Source organism: Bufo bufo, chromosome 1, assembly GCF_905171765.1.
Source record: "Bufo bufo chromosome 1, aBufBuf1.1, whole genome shotgun sequence".
Taxonomy (NCBI): Eukaryota; Metazoa; Chordata; class Amphibia; order Anura; family Bufonidae; genus Bufo; species Bufo bufo.
The window spans coordinates 766,214,004-766,231,133 of record NC_053389.1 but is presented as its reverse complement, the minus strand read 5'-3'; the positions used below and the strand labels follow the sequence as shown (position 1 = coordinate 766,231,133).

The following is a 17,130-nucleotide window of genomic DNA, read 5'->3' as shown; positions in this document are numbered from 1 at the left end:
CACTAAAATGTTGATGGTGCAGTGTCATTCCAGTGACGGACCTACACTGGAATAGCTGATCAGAGCCGGTGCTGGACCCTGGCCAATCAGCTAGTGATGGTCTATCCCGAGGATAGATCATCACATAAAAAAGGCTGGACAACGCCTTTAGGGTCCATTCAGACGTCTATAAAAGTGTTTTGAAAATCCGCAAAACACGGATACTAGGATAGAAATGCCTATTCAAGAGTAGGACATGCTCTATCTTTTTGCGGGGCCGTGGAACGGAACTACGAATGCTGACAGCACACGGTGTGCTGTTGGCATCTTTTGCGGCCCCATTGAAATGAATGGTTCTGCACCCGTTCCGCAAAAGATGCGGACGCGTGAATGAGCCCTTAATCTGGCATCAAACCGGACGTCAGATAGTTGGACGGGGAATAAATTGCTATTCTACAAAGTTAAAAGTTGTTAAGTTGTTACAAGCTGTTCCTCAGTTACATCCTTCCCTAGATAACCACCATAACCTCTCGCTTGGGTTTCAGCACTCAGACAATTCTTACAAGACGTAAGATTTCCAGATCTCGTTCTCTTACCAGTATACCCGTTCTTGCACATGCACTGATAGTCATTGGCCATCTGGACGCAGTCACGGGTGTTATGGGCAACACAGGGTCCGGACAAGCACTCGTTGATGTCACCCTCGCATCTCTCGCCAGTGTAGCCCGGAGGACAATTGCAGCGGTAGCCACCAACTTTATCCACGCAAGTCCCGTTGTTCAGACACTTGGACTGTCCCGTATTTGTGAGGGTGGAACAGTCGTCCTCATTGATCTCACAAAGCACTCCTGTAAAATTCGGTGAGATGGGGGGGGGGGGGGTTGTTAGCAGAGTAATCCAGAGCCTGGAAACCTGTTCAGGTAGCAGCACAGTATATATGGGCCCCATGAAGAATGCAGTTGAAATTTTACACCACTATTCAAAATAGGCAGCCCAATATCCCATAATGTATTCCTATGTTTAAAGGGGTTGTCCCACAAAAAATATTCTACATTTTTCAAACCAGCAGGTCATGAAAAATTTTGTATAGCCACTGAGTTATTCAATAAAATTTATCTGAACAGCGCCACCTGCTGTTTGCTCTTTTTCCAATTTCTCTGTCCTGCTCACAGAGATGGAAGCACATGCTCAGTTCCATCCTTTAACGGTCACCAGCTGCAGTAGAAAGGACATACCCCCTAAGCTGCTAGCTTGAAATAAATCTAGCAGAGCAAAGAATGTGGAGAACTCGCTATCCATGTGAGGTGCAGGGCTGGTTCTAAGTGTGTTACAAAGAGACTGTCGTGTAGTATTTGATATTGGATTTTCATTTTATACATTAATCATGGGTTCAGAGGAAAGCTGGCCTTACCAAGTGTGCCAGGAGGGCAAGAGCAGATATAGCGTCCAATCAAGTCAATGCAGGACCCTCCATTTTGGCAGGGATGGGACTGGCACTCGTCAATGTCAATCTCGCAGTTCTTTCCTTCAAATCCAGCCGGACACTAAATAGGAAACGATGCCACGGTAAGTTATGGTGAGTCGCTGCCAGGAAAAGTTATACACACACATGAACTCTACTCACCTCACACACATATCCACCCAGGTAACTATGACAGGAGCCTCTATTCTGACAGGGGTCTGGGTCACACTGATTGATGGGGGTCTCACAGTAGCTGCCAGTGTAGCCCCCTCTGCAGTAACACTTGTGAGAATTGCCAGTAGTGATACAGGTTCCCCCAGAGTGACATAGCTGATCTACGCGAACACCTAAGACACAAGTACGGAGAGAATTACACGGATGTACTGGATGTATGAACACCAACCATGACCACTGTCGTCTCAGTCTTACCTTTCTTACTGGCTGCCACTTCACAAGAGACGCGGGGCACATCACAGTATATTCCCGCCCATCCTGGAGGGCAATCGCAGTGTAGAGAGGGGCCCTTCTGTGTACACCGACCTCCATTTTTGCAAGGATAACTCTGACACAGATCCACCAGACTCTGGAACAAAGAAAATGGACTAAAAGGGTTAAAAACCAGAGCATTTAGTTCCAACAAGAATGACAAGTCTTCAGTTTTATGTCCTTGTCAATAGGGGGCAGTGTTACAGTGTTTCGTGTTGGTAGATTTAAGTGCATCCAGGAGAGAGAAAAAATAAAAATACGCTTCTCATCACTCCTACACCCTCATGCACAGTGCTTTGTGGAGCCTTCTCCTAAAGATCAGTTACTTGAGCTGCTGACCTCTCCTAATCCACTAACAGGAAGCCACTGTCCCTGTCTGCCATGTTCCACAGACACAATCAGGCTGTAACCCACACAAGATAATCATTTCCACAAGCTTGCTGGCTCACATTACACCATTACCCACCCTCACCTACTAATACACTTCTACACAATGCTTGACACTGTGCAGAGGCTGCTGTAATCACAAGACTTTAGTTTATCAATACAGAAAGTGAATTCCGTGTTTGGTTAAGATATTCACGTTATTTTAGCTCTCTCTATAGCCTGCACCTGACATAAGCAGAGAGGAAGCAAAACGTCTTTAGTAGTTCGCACCTCCTCCTACTCTGCCCCTTATTGAAATGGAGTGTGCAGCCTGCCCACAAGTGAAGCTAATAAGCGGCATGGAATGCCCATTTCTAATTCTAAACTAGGCCTTGTGCACACGACTGTCATGGATTTGCAAAATATGCATACCTTCAAAGTGTGTTGCAACAGGTTTTATACTGGATTACAGGGGTATTGTTTCTGAACCAGTTTCTGAATGCACCCCCCCCAACATGGACAACACTCAGGATGGCACCCGCTAACACAGTCTATGCCTCACCTGACATTGTGTTCCCGTGTACCCATTAGGGCAGATACACCGATAGGACTCCACCTTGTCCACACACGTGGCTCCATTCTGGCAGGGATGGGAGGCACACTCGTTAACTTCATGCTGACAATGAGATCCGGTGAAGCCAGGGTGGCAGATACAAGTGTAGGTGTTGACGCCATCCACACAAGTACCGCCATTGAAGCATGAACTGTGGGCAGAAGGTAAATGGGGTGAACAGAGATTGGGGGCGAGAAATTGTCAAACACAAGAATCACACTTCCAAATTTAGTCAAAGTGCTCACTGATGAATTTTTTTTTTTTTGGCCATGGATCTGATCTTTTACATCCAAACTATAAACGGATACTCAAAAATAGACACAGAGAGGCAAGAAAAATTAGATGGACTAAGCTGTTTAATATTGGGTGTGTTAGGCTGGATCTCCTCTTGTCTGGCAATGACGCTCTGCCCCTTTTACCAAAATTAGACCCTATAAAAAATAGTTTGCCTCGCCTCAACAACACCTTTCCATATACCCTATTAATACAAGAATGGTCTCTCTCGCTGGGGTACCCGGCCCAGTCATGAACTTCACGTAGTGTCATTCACCATGAATAGTCACCTGTAATACCTCAGCCAGCAAAATTAGCTGATCATCATGGTGGCTTATCAGAGGGATTGTCTAGGATGAGACATCCACTTTAAAACTGGTTGTACAGGATTAGAAAAACATGAATGCTTTGTTACAAGAACTGCGCCACACCTGTCTGTGGGTTGTGTGTAATATAGCAGCTCAGTTTTACTGAAGTGAATGGAGCTGAACTGCAATACCACACACACAACCCACAGACAGGTGTGGTGTTTCTTTGCAAGGTACACAATTCTGTTAGTTATATTAGCGCGCTCTCTGTATTTTTCATTCTATATTTCCTGCACCACACATCAGCAGGGAGGAAGTAAAGGTCCACAGTAAATTTAAGTCTCCTGCTATTCTGCCCCTTATTGAAATAACTGGAGTGTGCAGTCTATCAGTGAATGAAGCTTAAAAGGGGTTGTCCGCTTTTTTTTTTTTGCATTGATGACCTATTCCCTGCTGATCAGCTGTTTAAAGAGCCCTCACAGCTGCTGCCTTCTCTTCACGGTTTACCTGCTAGCATTCGGAATTGCAGTGGTGAGCAGGTGTAATAACTACGCCGTCCCCATTCACGTTAATGGGATGGTTCCTTCCTGTTCAAGTGACTAGGACGGAGCTATCCTATTGAAGTGGATGGCGACGACAGGAGTTGTGATTAGACCTGCTCACCGCAGCGATTGCGAATGCAAGCAGGTAAAGCGTGAAGAGAAAGCAGTAGCTGCGGTCTCTTCAAACAGCTCATCAGCAGGGAATAGGTCATCAATGTAAAAATAAAAAAGCGGACAACCCCTTTAAGCTTAATTCACTGACAGGCTGCACACTCCAGTTATTTTATTAAGGGGCAGAATAGCAGGAGACTTGAATTTACTGTGGACCTTTACTTCCTCACTGCTCGGACGAGCATTGCTCTCTCTTCTAACAGCTGATTGGCAGGTGTGCTGGGTGTTGGACCCCCGCCAATCTGATATTGAGGACCTATCCTGAGATAAAAAGAGGCAAGAGAAAAGGGAAAACGTGCAGGGAACAAGAAATATCGGAAGGTATGTGCCTGTGAGATGAAGAGAAACTACCAAATGCTGTAAAAGTAATGCTATAAGACTGGTGACCATTACCTATCTGTGCAGTCCTGTATATTGGTCTCGCAGAACGGTCCTGTGTACCCGGGCGCACAAATACACACATAGCTATTCACATAGTCCAAGCAGCTCGCTCCGTTACGACAAGGGTTACTAAGACATTCGTTAATTTCATTCATGCATCTTGATCCTGTGAATCCAGGCAGACAGGTGCAGGAGAAGGAGTTTATCCCGTCTCTGCAGGCGCCGCCATTAAGGCAGGGATCTAGGAGAAAGACGAAGACAATAGAAAGCTTAATGTCTGCCAGGGACTGAATGCTGAAGGACGAGCTCTTCTGTGGGGGGGGGGGGGGGGGGGGGACTTACTGGGGGAGCAGTCATTAACGTCCGTCTCACAGTTGGCTCCGGTGTATCCTGGTCTGCAGGCACAGTTGTACGATCCAGGGAGGTTGGTGCACTGGCCGCCATTTTGGCAAGGACTGCGGCTACATTCGTTCACATCAGTGTCACATGAATCACCTGTAAGAGGGAAGATGGTGTGATGCTTTTTATTTTATATATGCATTTTAGTTTATACTGTATTAGTTGAAAAAAATTATATATATAGTTAATGTTATAATTGTGCAGGATAACGAATAAGAATCGATCATTTAACAGTTCTTCAACGTGTTGTCCCACGAACAAAATACTTTTGTAATAGTCTGTAATTAAATTTTTTTTATAGCCAGTGAATTCAATAAAATCTTTTGGTATAGCGCCACCTTCTGTTTGCCCTTTTCCTTATTTATTTGGCCACCTCAGTAACCTGAAGTGGACGCACATGCTCAGTTCCATCCTTCAACTGCTAATAGTCATATCTTCTGTTAGGACAGTTACAGTAAGAGTTCTGCAGCAGAGAGGACACAACCCCCCCGAGCTATGACAGGGAAAGAGCTGCAGAAGAGGGGACACACCACTGAGCTGTGATAGGAAGAGAGCTGCAGCAGGAAGGACACCCCCTTTATCTGCCAGCTCAAAATAAATCTAATAGTGCAACTGGAGTAATGAATGGGGACAAGTCTGGATCCATGTGAGGTACAGGGCCGGTTCTAGCCATAAGACTGTCACATACTATATAATGTCAGATAGGGATATAGATAGGGATATAGATAGGGATATAGATAGGGATATAGATAGGGATATAGATAGGGATATAGATAGGGATATAGATAGGGATATAGATAGGGATATAGATAGGGATATAGATAGGGATATAGATAGGGATATAGATAGGGATATAGATAGGGATATAGATAGGGATATAGATAGGGATATAGATAGGGATATAGATAGGGATATAGATAGGGATATAGATAGGGATATAGATAGGGATATAGATAGGGATATAGATAGGGATATAGATAGGGATATAGATAGGGATATAGATAGGGATATAGATAGGGATATAGATAGGGATATAGATAGGGATATAGATAGGGATATAGATAGGGATATAGATAGGGATATAGATAGGGATATAGATAGGGATATAGATAGGGATATAGATAGGGATATAGATATCCCTATCTATATCCCTATCTCATATGTTGTTTCACGTACCACTCCATCCTTGTGGGCATTTGCAGGTGTAACTTTCATAGTCTGCGGTAGGCATGCAGACTCCACCATTACGACAAGGCTCATGGCTGCAGGGAGCAAGCAGGGTTTCACAGGTCTGACCTGTAAGGAAAAGAAAAGGTCAAAAAAAGAGTGCCAAAAAGTTTTAACAAATAGCAGCTTTTTTTTGTATCATTTGACAAAAACACTACTGCAGATCTTGAAGCCAAAGCCAGAAGTCAATCCAGCAGGACGAGTAGAAGTCCTTCCTTGATTTATAGTTTCCATTCTCCAATCCACTTCTGGCTTTGGCTCAAAAAAACTGCAGTGACGTTTTTCTAAAAAATAAATGCTGTGCATGAAATGATCCCTGGGCCCCACGCACACGACCGTATCCATTTCGCAGTCCGCAAAATACAAATGCCGTCTGTGCTGCGTCTGCATTTTTTGCAGATAAGATTCTATCAATTTGCGGAGCGGATAGACGGATGCGGAAAGCATGCAGATCATCCATCTGCAAAAAGACAGAATATGTCCGCAAAATGCTGACCACTGACCCATTAAAAACAATTAGTATGCAAATAAAAACACAGGTGGCACACAGACCTTATTTCGTATTTTGCGGCTCTGCGAAACAGATACTGTCGCTGACATGAGGGTAACATCACAAAAATAAACTTTGGGTAAAGCCCCTGTTCAGACCTCCATCAATTATCAGCAAGCCCATGCATTACACTTACAGGCCATTGGTTTCAATGGACAAGTGTAATTCTCCATGACTCCTGTGGGGGCACTGCTGGGCAGCTGCCAACTACACCGCCACCTTTCCCTGAGATGACAGCTGATCGATGGGGGGGCAGTTAGTGTCTTCAGCTTATTTTCAGGGGACCCTGCTGGAGCAGACTACTGGATTTACCAAACCGATATGTGAACTTGGCCTCATAAGGCAAGATCTATTGTCCGATTAGGATTAACCCTTTAAGTCCCACCCATCCCAGCGCACACCTACCTGTGTATGGCAGCATGCACAAACAGCTGTATCCTGCAATGCCGTCCACACACGTCCCTCCGTTCAGACAAGGTGCCGGGGCGCACTCGTTGATATTGGTGTTACACAAGTTACCTGGAAAGGAAAGATCACCATAACTTACACGTCCTTATAATCTGCACCGAAAGCTACGTTCCAGCACGCGCAGCGACATTACCTATGAATCCTTCCCGGCAGCGGCAGACAGGCGCCCCCTTGTGGTCCACCATGCACGCGCCACCATTTTGGCAAAAATAGCCGGAACAGTTGTCGGTGCTTCGTCTGTCACATGATCTGCCATGCCAGCCTGGGTGGCATTCACAAGAGTACCTGCGATTGAAAAGGGCCAAAGACATTAGTTGATGTGCATTATAGAGAGCACAAAAGGGTTAAAGGTTATACTGAACCACACCGATAGACTATGAAGGTAGTGGGAGAGGGAGAAGTAATTGCTGCCTATGCACTGTATTATGTAACGTTCAGAAACTTTCTAATATACGCTGGCCAGATCACTATTATCAAGAGCACTCCTCTCGGTCAGGGAATGAAAACCCTACAAGACCTAGTCCTAACACACTGCTAAGGGCTCTTTCACACCTGCGTTATTGTCTTCCGGCATAGAGTTCCGTCGTCGGGGCTCTATGCCGGAAGAATCCTGATCAGTTTTATCCTAATGCATTCTGAATGGAGAGAAATCCGTTCAGGATGCATCAGGATGTCTTCAGTTCCGGTACGGAACGTTTGTTGGCCGGAGAAAATACCGCAGCATGCTGCGCTTTTTGCTCCGGCCAAAAATCCGGAACACTTGCCGCAAGGCCGGATCCGGAATTAATGCCCATTGGAAGGCATTGATCCGGATCCGGCCTTAAGCTAAACGTCGTTTCGGCGCATTTCCGGAGCCGACATTTAGCTTTTTCAGAGTGGTTACCATGGCTGCCGGGACGCTAAAGTCCTGACAGCCATGGTAAGTGTAGCGGGGAGCAGTGTACTTACCGTCCGTGCGGCTCCCCGGGCGCTCCAGAGTGACGTCAGGGCGCCCCAAGCGCATAGATCACGTCATCCATGCGCATGGGGCGCTCTGACGTCATTCTGGAGCGCCCCGGGAGCCGCACGGACTGTAAGTATACCGCTCCCCCGCTCCCCGCTCCTACTATGGCAACCAGGACTTTAATAGCGTCCTGGGTGCCATAGTAACACTGAAAGCATTTGGAAGACGGTTCAGTCTTCAAATGCTTTCAGTACACTTGCGTTTTTCCGGATCCGGCGGGCACCTCCGGCAACGGAAGTGCATGCCGGATCCCAACAACGCAAGTGTGAAAGAGGCCTAAGAGTTTGTTACAACTGCATACAGTTTGGGGTGCAAAATAAATAAATTAAATAAATAAAAAGTTTCCATTCATTTACAGCAACCCAAGAGCTTGGAAACTGAAGAACTGAATAGTAAAGTATATTGGAAAGTTGCAGAACTTATTATATTATGAATAAGCTTCAATTTACAATAAACTTAAAAACCTGTTTTAGGCCTCATGAACACGACCGTTCCAGTTTTGTGGGCCGCAAATCACGGATCGGCAAAATACTGATGTGTGTCCGTGTGACGTCCACATTTTTGTGTGCGCCCATGGACTTAATCGGGTCTGTGGTCCCATTCGGCCGGCCAAGTATGAGACATGTTGTTTGCAAAATGGCATCACAGTCCCACTGAAGTCAATGAGTCCACAAAAAAAAAAAACATGGATACAACACGGATGGACTGCAAAATACACCTGGTCGTGTGCAAGAGGCCACCGACAGACCATGAGGAATCCGCACGGATTTTTACCAACCTTATCTCGCGTACACTTTGCGTACTTTGTATGTGCAGAAATTGACTTGCCGCGTAGATTTTAAAATCTGCAGCCTGTCAACTGTTTGTGCGACTCCGCACCTTCTGTAGAGGGGTTTTCCCCCATAGACTTCAATGGGATTTTCGGCATACATTATGGCAATGTGAGCAGGTAGCCTAACCAGTTACCAGTGGGAAAGTTATGTATTTTTCTTTTTTTGTGCATTTTTTTTGCAAGGATTGTTCAGGACCATCCTTGCAGAGTTAAATGTGGTCCGCCCAGATGTATCCAATCAATAGGCACAGTTGGTTAAAGGATGTGGCACAGGAGTCAAATGAATGCCAAACCCATGTCCACAATGGGTCATTGCTGGGGTCAATTGGCATATTCACCACACCAGGAGTTACAGAAACCTATTGGTGCCCTCACTCTTGGCATAATCCTTCATGGTTTTGGTAGACTGGTGCCATCCTATATAAAGCTTCCTCTCCTGAGAACTTCTCAGCACTTCTTCAGCCAGGACGACTGTGATCAGTGCTTATATTATAACCCTGGATGATTAATGCCCGACCTCCATTACAGCTGTAAGGTCACAGGACACCGTTCTTGGGAGTCACAATGTCACTTACCCGTCGCCGGACTTGCGGCATGTCCCGTGAATGCACCCGGGTATACAAAGCTGAGTAGGGTTGCACAGGGAATCGCGAAGCACACCATCGTCTAGGCAGACGCATCGGAAGCCACTGTCAACAACCTGGCAGGTACCCCCGGCTTGGCAAGGGTTAGATGCACACGGGGACACCTTCACATTGCAGAGGGGACCTGGGAGACAAAAACAAAAGGCACATCAATAATCAGGTGTGAAAATTCACCGACCATAGGCGATAATAATCAATGTGCCAATCATGAGGGCATAGGGTACACTGGCACACTGTTATACCGGCACTTTTGTCTATGGGCTGTGTCTGGTATTGCACACATTGAGGGGGAATTTATGAAGAGCGGCGTTTCATACCCCAGCTTTGGTCCGGTTTACGCTGGCATGGGATGTGCCAAATTTAGGTAATTAAATTTGGTGACTTTTGGCAGTTCCATGCGCCAAGAACTGGAGTACATTTTAGGCGTAATTTATGCCAGTTTTCGGCTGTAAGTAATCTTGAAAATCAGTCAGGGAGCCTATGTCCTGTCCACTCACTTTTGAGAAAAGAGGACCTGTGCAAACATTGGCAACTTTTTGGCACCTCTTCTGTGTCTCACTGGATTGACTACCCCCATTTCATTGAAAGGGGCCGAGCTGCAATACCAGACACTGCCAAGAACAAGAGTGGCGCTTTTACTTAGGTCAGCCTCTTCGGTTTCTGGTAAAACTAGTATGGCAGAAATTCCAGCCTGCACAACAAGCTCCTCAAAAGACAAATCTGTCTACAAGTCAACCTTTCCCTTTCCCAATGTGCAATTCGTGGCTATGAGAAAGCTGGGGGAGGACCGGTATTGACGGCCATAACGTTCGCCCAGCTTTTCCAAGAGCAGAATTTGCCTAGACACAAATTAAGAACTTGGACAACTTTCTGGAAGACGATGAGTCAATGACTTCCCATGTCCAACGACATTCCTCAGTGTCTTTGCACTACTGTACCCAGTCACCATCTCCGCTTCCTAAAATGTGCTCTTCCTCCCAAATACCATCGCCATCTGCTCCTCATTAGGACGTCCCGCTTTATTTACTGACCATTTATGGTCCCAAGTCAAGGCTATGGTCATGGGAGTAAAGAAAAAAAGATCCTCCTCAGCTCATCCAAAAATAGATGAGAAAACAAATCAATTTACTAAAGTCCAGAAAAAAAGGACAAAAGCTCTATCCATTACCCAAAAATAGCCCACGTGGGTCATAAGTGCCAGCTGTCTGCATGTGAACCATCCTTACTTGGGCACCTGGTAGTTACATAAAGACGACTCCCCACCCACCCCCAATAAAACCACAGGGGGGTCGTCAGACTTTACAGTACAGACAATGACTGTAATTAGTCGTGAGGGGCATGCTGCGCAAGAACAGGCTCCAGAAAGGAGCACACAGAGGAGGCCTGGTTCTTATTAATATACAGGGACACCCCCACCAAGCTGTTTGAAGAAGCCACGGCGCAACGGTGAGCGCTCCTCACCGCTTACCAACCACAGCGCCATACGTTATATAGTGGCTGCGCTTGGTATGGCAGCCCAGGCCCATTTAAGTCAATGGGCCGAGCTGCAAATAGGTTACGTGATGTCACTGGCTGATTGAAGAGGCCGTGTCGCTCCATACAGCTCATCGGAGGGGGGTGTTGGCAGGTGATGAGATTTTGAGGATCTATCCTGAGAATGGGCCATCAATACTGAATCTTACACAGGTTGACGCTTGGCTGGAAAAGTGACTTCTTAAACACCTACCAACGGATGATGCTTCTAAAGGGCATCTGTCAGCAGATTTGTACCTATGACACCGGCTGACCTGTTACATGTGCGCTCGGCAGCTGAAGCCCTCTGTGTTGGATCCATGTTAATATGTGCCCACATTGCTGAGAAAAATGATGTTTAACAATATTCAAATGAGCCTCTAGGAGCAACGGGGGCGTTGCCATTACACTTAGAGGCTCTGGTCTCTCTGCAATTGCCACATCGTCTGCACTTTAATTGACAGAGCCAGGCAGTATAAACGTGGTCACGCCTGGCCCTGACTCTTCCTAAAGTCAATGAAAGTGCAGGAGGACGCAGCAGTTGCAGAGAGAGCAGAGCCTCTAGGTGTAATGGCCCCCGTTGCTCCTACAAGCTCATTTACATATAGTAAAACATCATTTTTCTCAGCAATGCGGGCACATATGGACATGGGACCAACACAGATGTCTTCAGCTGCCAAGTGCACATACAGGTCAGTTTCATAGGTACAAATCTGCTGACAGATGCCCTTTAAAACGTATCCTCCGGTAGTAATAGGCGTTTAAGAAGTCACAAACCTAACATTATACCTACACCAGCTCCATATAGTGTGGACGTGTAAGTACAATCCAGCAATCGAGCCTCCATACCGAGGCAGCAGAAATCCCTGCTGCATGAATGCGCCTGTAAACGACTTTGTCGCCATCTGTTTCCAGCTGGACAGAGATGACCGGGTTCCACCTCTACAAAGGTCTTATTGTATTCCAGAGGCCGTAAAATCACATTAGACTGCGCCGAACATTCCTTACATTTTTCTGCCAAGTCTACTCCTAGGGATCTACAACACCGGCTGACCAGATACAGGCCCCAGAATAACCACAAAACAAACACATCTCTGACCGGTGAGGCAGAGAGATCCGAGAACCAGACCTGAACATAGTAATTGGGGCGTGGTGGTGGTCTCACCTGAGGCTGGACAATTATTTGGTTGGCACTATATACTTTGTATTTCACTGCATCGCTTATTTTTTTACATCCATACCATTAGGCTGTGTGTATAATACTGATTTATGTACTCCTGAATCTGCACTTTATAGTACCTAATACTTTTTGCACTTGCACTTTATTGTGTTTATCCTGCCGTGTGGTCACCACCACTGTGTTGGTGTTTTTAACCTTTTTAATTTATTTGTGTATGCCAATCATGTCTGTAATATATGTTTAATTAAAATTTGATACTATAATCATGATGGACGTGTGATTAACTTGTTATTTATTATGGAACCACATATACTTCTATTGGTGTTCTATTCTATGGTGTATATGGGTTGATTATAGGTGGGGATATAGGTTTGGCGTTTAGAAAACATGGGTGCTTCCTTCCAAACGCAGCCCCCCGCCTGTACAGGGCTCCGCCTCATTCACTTCGATGGAGTTGAGCTGCAATACCAGACACAACCTACAGTCCGGTGCGGCGCTGTTTCTTTTACAAAGTAGAGTATTTCTGATCTTGGACAACAAGGGGTGTATAAGGCCTGGAAAAACTGGGTGACGGCCCCACAGGAGCTGTAATGGCAGCTATCACAGAAATAGAACTTATTTCCTTCAAGCTAGGATAGCTACCCTATAAATTAAGTACTCCAGAAGGAGAATACTACCAATTACTACCTGGTCAATGCCCAAAGTTTTTTTTTTTTTTTTAATGATGGGGCTCCCAAGAGGATTAAAAGAGTTTTCCGAGACGTCTTAACTGATGACCTATCCGCTGGATAGCTCATCAGTATCTGATCAGACCAGGACCCCAAAGGCAATGGTGCTCGGCCTTCTCGCAGCTCACCAAGCACACAGCGCCATACATTGTATTGTGGCTGTGCTTGGTATTGCAGCTCAGACCCATTCACCTGAATGGAGCCGAGCTGCACCTAGGCCGATGAACGTGGTGTCACATGGCCTACGCAAAGCTGGAGAAGGCCGTGGGGCTCACAGGAGTTCTGAGGCGTTCTCAAAGAACTGCATGTTGGACCTCTGCCAAGCAAAAAATTATGACCTATCCAAATATATTAAAAATAAATGGGGAATTTTATTAAAAAAAAATTGTGCAATCAGGGCCAAGGAATTTTTAGTTTAGAAAAGCCATTTTCATTCACCATATCGGGGTTCCTACAGGGGCATGTCTACTGTTCAGGATCCTGTTCTCTTGCTCAGATTGGAGAGTGGTTACAAATCGGGTCTCTTGCCCTGGAGGACCTGTCCTGTCCAAGACAAACCACTGATTTGAATGGGCACTGTGTAATGCTTAGTTCCCCCTGTGGTGGCGCTGTAGGGAAACTACCACAGATTACAGCTGATCGCTGGGGAATCCCAACAGCGCGACACACTGTGTTTCATGTCAGACCCTTTTAACAAGTAGGGATTGTCCAAAGCAAAGAACCCCTTTAAGGTTTGTTTTTTAGCACCTTTTGTATGTGGCACATTGAAATGGGCTGAACTGGAACACCGGACAAAAAGTAGACCCCCTTTTTCTACTCCCGTACAACCTCTTTAAACTTGTCATCCCCCCTAAACACAACTTCTTACCTGTAAATCCTGGTTTGCACACACAGTCATATCCGTTGATGCCATCTTTGCATTCACCATACTCGCAGGGGTTGCTAGCACACTCATCGTAATTGTATTCGCAGTTAACACCTACAATGCAAGACAAGAGATTGTTTACATGGTGAACTCGTCTTCGCCGACTCCCTGTTGTGACCTGGATAATGTCTTGCCTCATAGTTACTCCAGTATATAATAATGTCTTTTTATAGGAGCCTCTTGTGTCCAAGGATGTCAAACCCTTTAATGACCAGGCCAGCGTCTGTTTAGCTTTTTGTAGATTTTTAACTTTGGATAGCAGTGTATTCTATTCACGCTCACCTACTCCCCCCCACAATGCTCCATTCCAGCTCCATGGCTCCCTTCAGCGGTCTTCTAGTTCCCGTCCTCTGAACTTCTGGACAGTCACATGTGCTGCTTCAGCCAATGACTGCCTCAGCAGTGAAGTGTCCCCAAGTGGCACGTGACCCCAAATGTCCAAAAGTCTTTGCCAGCCTGTCCTTGCTAGGCCCCACCTTGCCAGCCTGTCCTTGCTAGGCCCCACCTTGCCAGCCTGTCCTTGCTAGGCCCCACCTTGCCAGCCTGTCCTTGCTAGGCCCCACCTTGCCAGCCTGTCCTTGCTAGGCCCCACCTTGCCAGCCTGTCCTTGCTAGGCCCCACCTTGCCAGCCTGTCCTTGCTAGGCCCCACCTTGCCAGCCTGTCCTTGCTAGGCCCCACCTTGCCAGCCTGTCCTTGCTAGGCCCCACCTTGCCAGCCTGTCCTTGCTAGGCCCCACCTTGCCAGCCTGTCCTTGCTAGGCCCCACCTTGCCAGCCTGTCCTTGCTAGGCCCCACCTTGCCAGCCTGTCCTTGCTAAAGTCCCCTTTGATCATGCTGCAGTCACAGTCCATGGAGGGGGTTAAACGACCAGGATTAACAGTTCCTCCAATCTTAATCAAAGATACTGATGGGCTGAAAATGGATAATATGCACCCACAAAATACTTGTCACTAAAAATTTTGGTTAACCCAATAAGCTCTCCAAGCTCTCACCTGAGGTTCCTGGCTGACAGTAACACAAGTACTTATTGACCAGGTCAATGCATTTTCCTTGATGTAGACAAGGGTTGCTGTTGCATTCATTGATCTGGTTTTCGCAGCGATAGCCGGTGTACCCAGGATCACATGTGCAGGTGAAGCTGGCAATGCCATCGCGGCACTTTCCATGGTGACATGGGTCAGGAGAGCACTCATTGATGTTACGTTCACAGAGGGGACCTTCAAAGCCTGAAACAGGAAATGATCCAAGTGAAAATGGCATCACAGAGAAATGAGGGGAACAGGCAAGGGGTGGAAGGAAGCAGAGACAAGCAGCATATGCCAATATGGTGGAGCCAAAAGCATTGGATGGCTTTCATGAGCCAACAGCAGAAGATGACTCAAAAGGAGTCAAAAACTGAGCAAGGCCATGTTAAAAGCCATACCCAAGCACTGCCACTGGAGAAGCACAAGATGAAAAAGCATGAAGCACAGCAACTCAGGTCCAGCTAGACCAAAGGGATTGGAAAAGCGATTACAGCAGGGAGATGAGAAAAGATGGAAATCTAGGGACAGGAAGAGACTTACCTCCCTGAATATATAAAGAGACATCCAGAGAGCGTGAGAGAGAACAGGATACTGCATCAGAGACAGGAGTAAGGTTACCCTCAGTCAGTTAACCTGGACCGAAGAACTCACCCTCCGCACAACGACATTCATAACCATTGGGTCTATCCACACATTTGGCTCCGTTCTTGCAGGGCGTACTGGCGCACTCGTCAATGTCAATCTGACACATGGTGCCTGTGAAACCTGATAGGACAATGCCACCATTACTCCAACGGGTACAAGTTTTTATAAAAGTAAATTCAGATTTTTCTTTCAGCTAATCCTCTCCTGGGAGCCTAATAAGTATGCAATGAGAGGTCGTCACAAGCATAGTCACTGTGGCTCTGTTGATTTTGGTGCTCTCCCAACTTCCATAGGACATCTGTTTTGGTTGCAGAGAAAACATTTTGGAACGCAGCATGTGGTTCATTTGTTCATATATGGAAATGCAGAAAAATGGACTGAAACCAATAGATCCTATTCATCCACTTCAACCTGTATTTCTTAGATCTTTCACTAGAAGCAGAAAACTATTGCCGAAAACATAGGGCCAGGATTTTATGACTGTAGAGCTCAAAGGAGAGATCCACCAAGTTAGGGAGTGGTGGGTCTCATCTACTTTTCTCACCCTATAAATACATGGGCCTATGTAGACATCACATGTCAAGGTCACCTTGCTGGGACACAAATCTACCATGTTCCACCATCAAGTTACTCCGGATCAGGAGGAGAATAATTTCTGATATGCCAATTATAGGGGTATTAATACCAGAAGAAGTGATGGTATACGAGTGGGCTGTGCCATCCCTTCTTGATCACAGTGGTCCAACTGTTCTCCTGACACACTGTGAAGGGAAATGCAACCTACATAGAAATGTTTTGGTGGATGGTAACAGAAACGTGTCGAATAACTGCCAAGGAGCTTAACCCTTTGCCTTTTGTATCGCCAGGGGATTCGCAGGATGGACCATCACCAAACATGAAGTGATGGCTTTACTTAGCAAAATGCCATCCCTTCTGAAGATGAAATTAAGGGGTCTATTTAACCAATTGCCAACCACCGCACAACTTGATACATACATAGCGTGTAAAATATATTTACACACATTTCTTTTATAAAGAAAATAAAAATATAGGTACAGGTATACATAGGTAAAAAAAAAATAATAAAAAAAAAAATGCTTAAAATGTCTAAAGTTCAGGTTAGAGGGTCTATCTATCTATATAAAAAGTCACTTTGAAGGAGTTTCTAATGTTTTGGCTCTGTACAACATCTGTTCTGGCATTTTGTTGATTTCAAACCAGCAATAGAAGTCTTTGAAGTCTTGTGGTGGGCCCAGCCAGTAGGTAAATTGCACATATAGCATTCATTTTCACAGTACAAACATTTGGTAATGTTTTTAGAATTTTTTTTTTCTTGAAATCTTTTATAACAAAAAAGAAGAAAAAAAATTGATAAGAAAGCAAAAAAGATACATCTTTTTCATAATTTTCA

The 17,130-nt window shown here is 45.7% G+C and overlaps 1 protein-coding gene across 1 annotated transcript in view; it reads right to left on the bottom strand.

Annotated features, from left to right (window-relative positions):
* The window catches only part of NOTCH3 (notch receptor 3), a 66,767-nt gene that overhangs the window by 7,485 nt on the left and 42,152 nt on the right, over positions 1–17,130 (bottom strand). Inside the window, exons 10-23 of the mRNA XM_040414731.1 lie at positions 15,726–15,839; positions 15,042–15,275; positions 13,993–14,103; positions 9,636–9,828; positions 7,359–7,510; positions 7,163–7,276; positions 6,157–6,276; positions 4,924–5,076; positions 4,594–4,822; positions 2,856–3,057; positions 1,871–2,024; positions 1,604–1,788; positions 1,391–1,523; positions 576–827 (exon numbers count right to left, since the gene is read on the bottom strand). Coding sequence (XP_040270665.1) covers positions 576–827; positions 1,391–1,523; positions 1,604–1,788; positions 1,871–2,024; positions 2,856–3,057; positions 4,594–4,822; positions 4,924–5,076; positions 6,157–6,276; positions 7,163–7,276; positions 7,359–7,510; positions 9,636–9,828; positions 13,993–14,103; positions 15,042–15,275; positions 15,726–15,839 — 2,346 coding nt within the window. The remainder of the gene's footprint in view (positions 1–575; positions 828–1,390; positions 1,524–1,603; positions 1,789–1,870; positions 2,025–2,855; positions 3,058–4,593; positions 4,823–4,923; positions 5,077–6,156; positions 6,277–7,162; positions 7,277–7,358; positions 7,511–9,635; positions 9,829–13,992; positions 14,104–15,041; positions 15,276–15,725; positions 15,840–17,130) is intronic.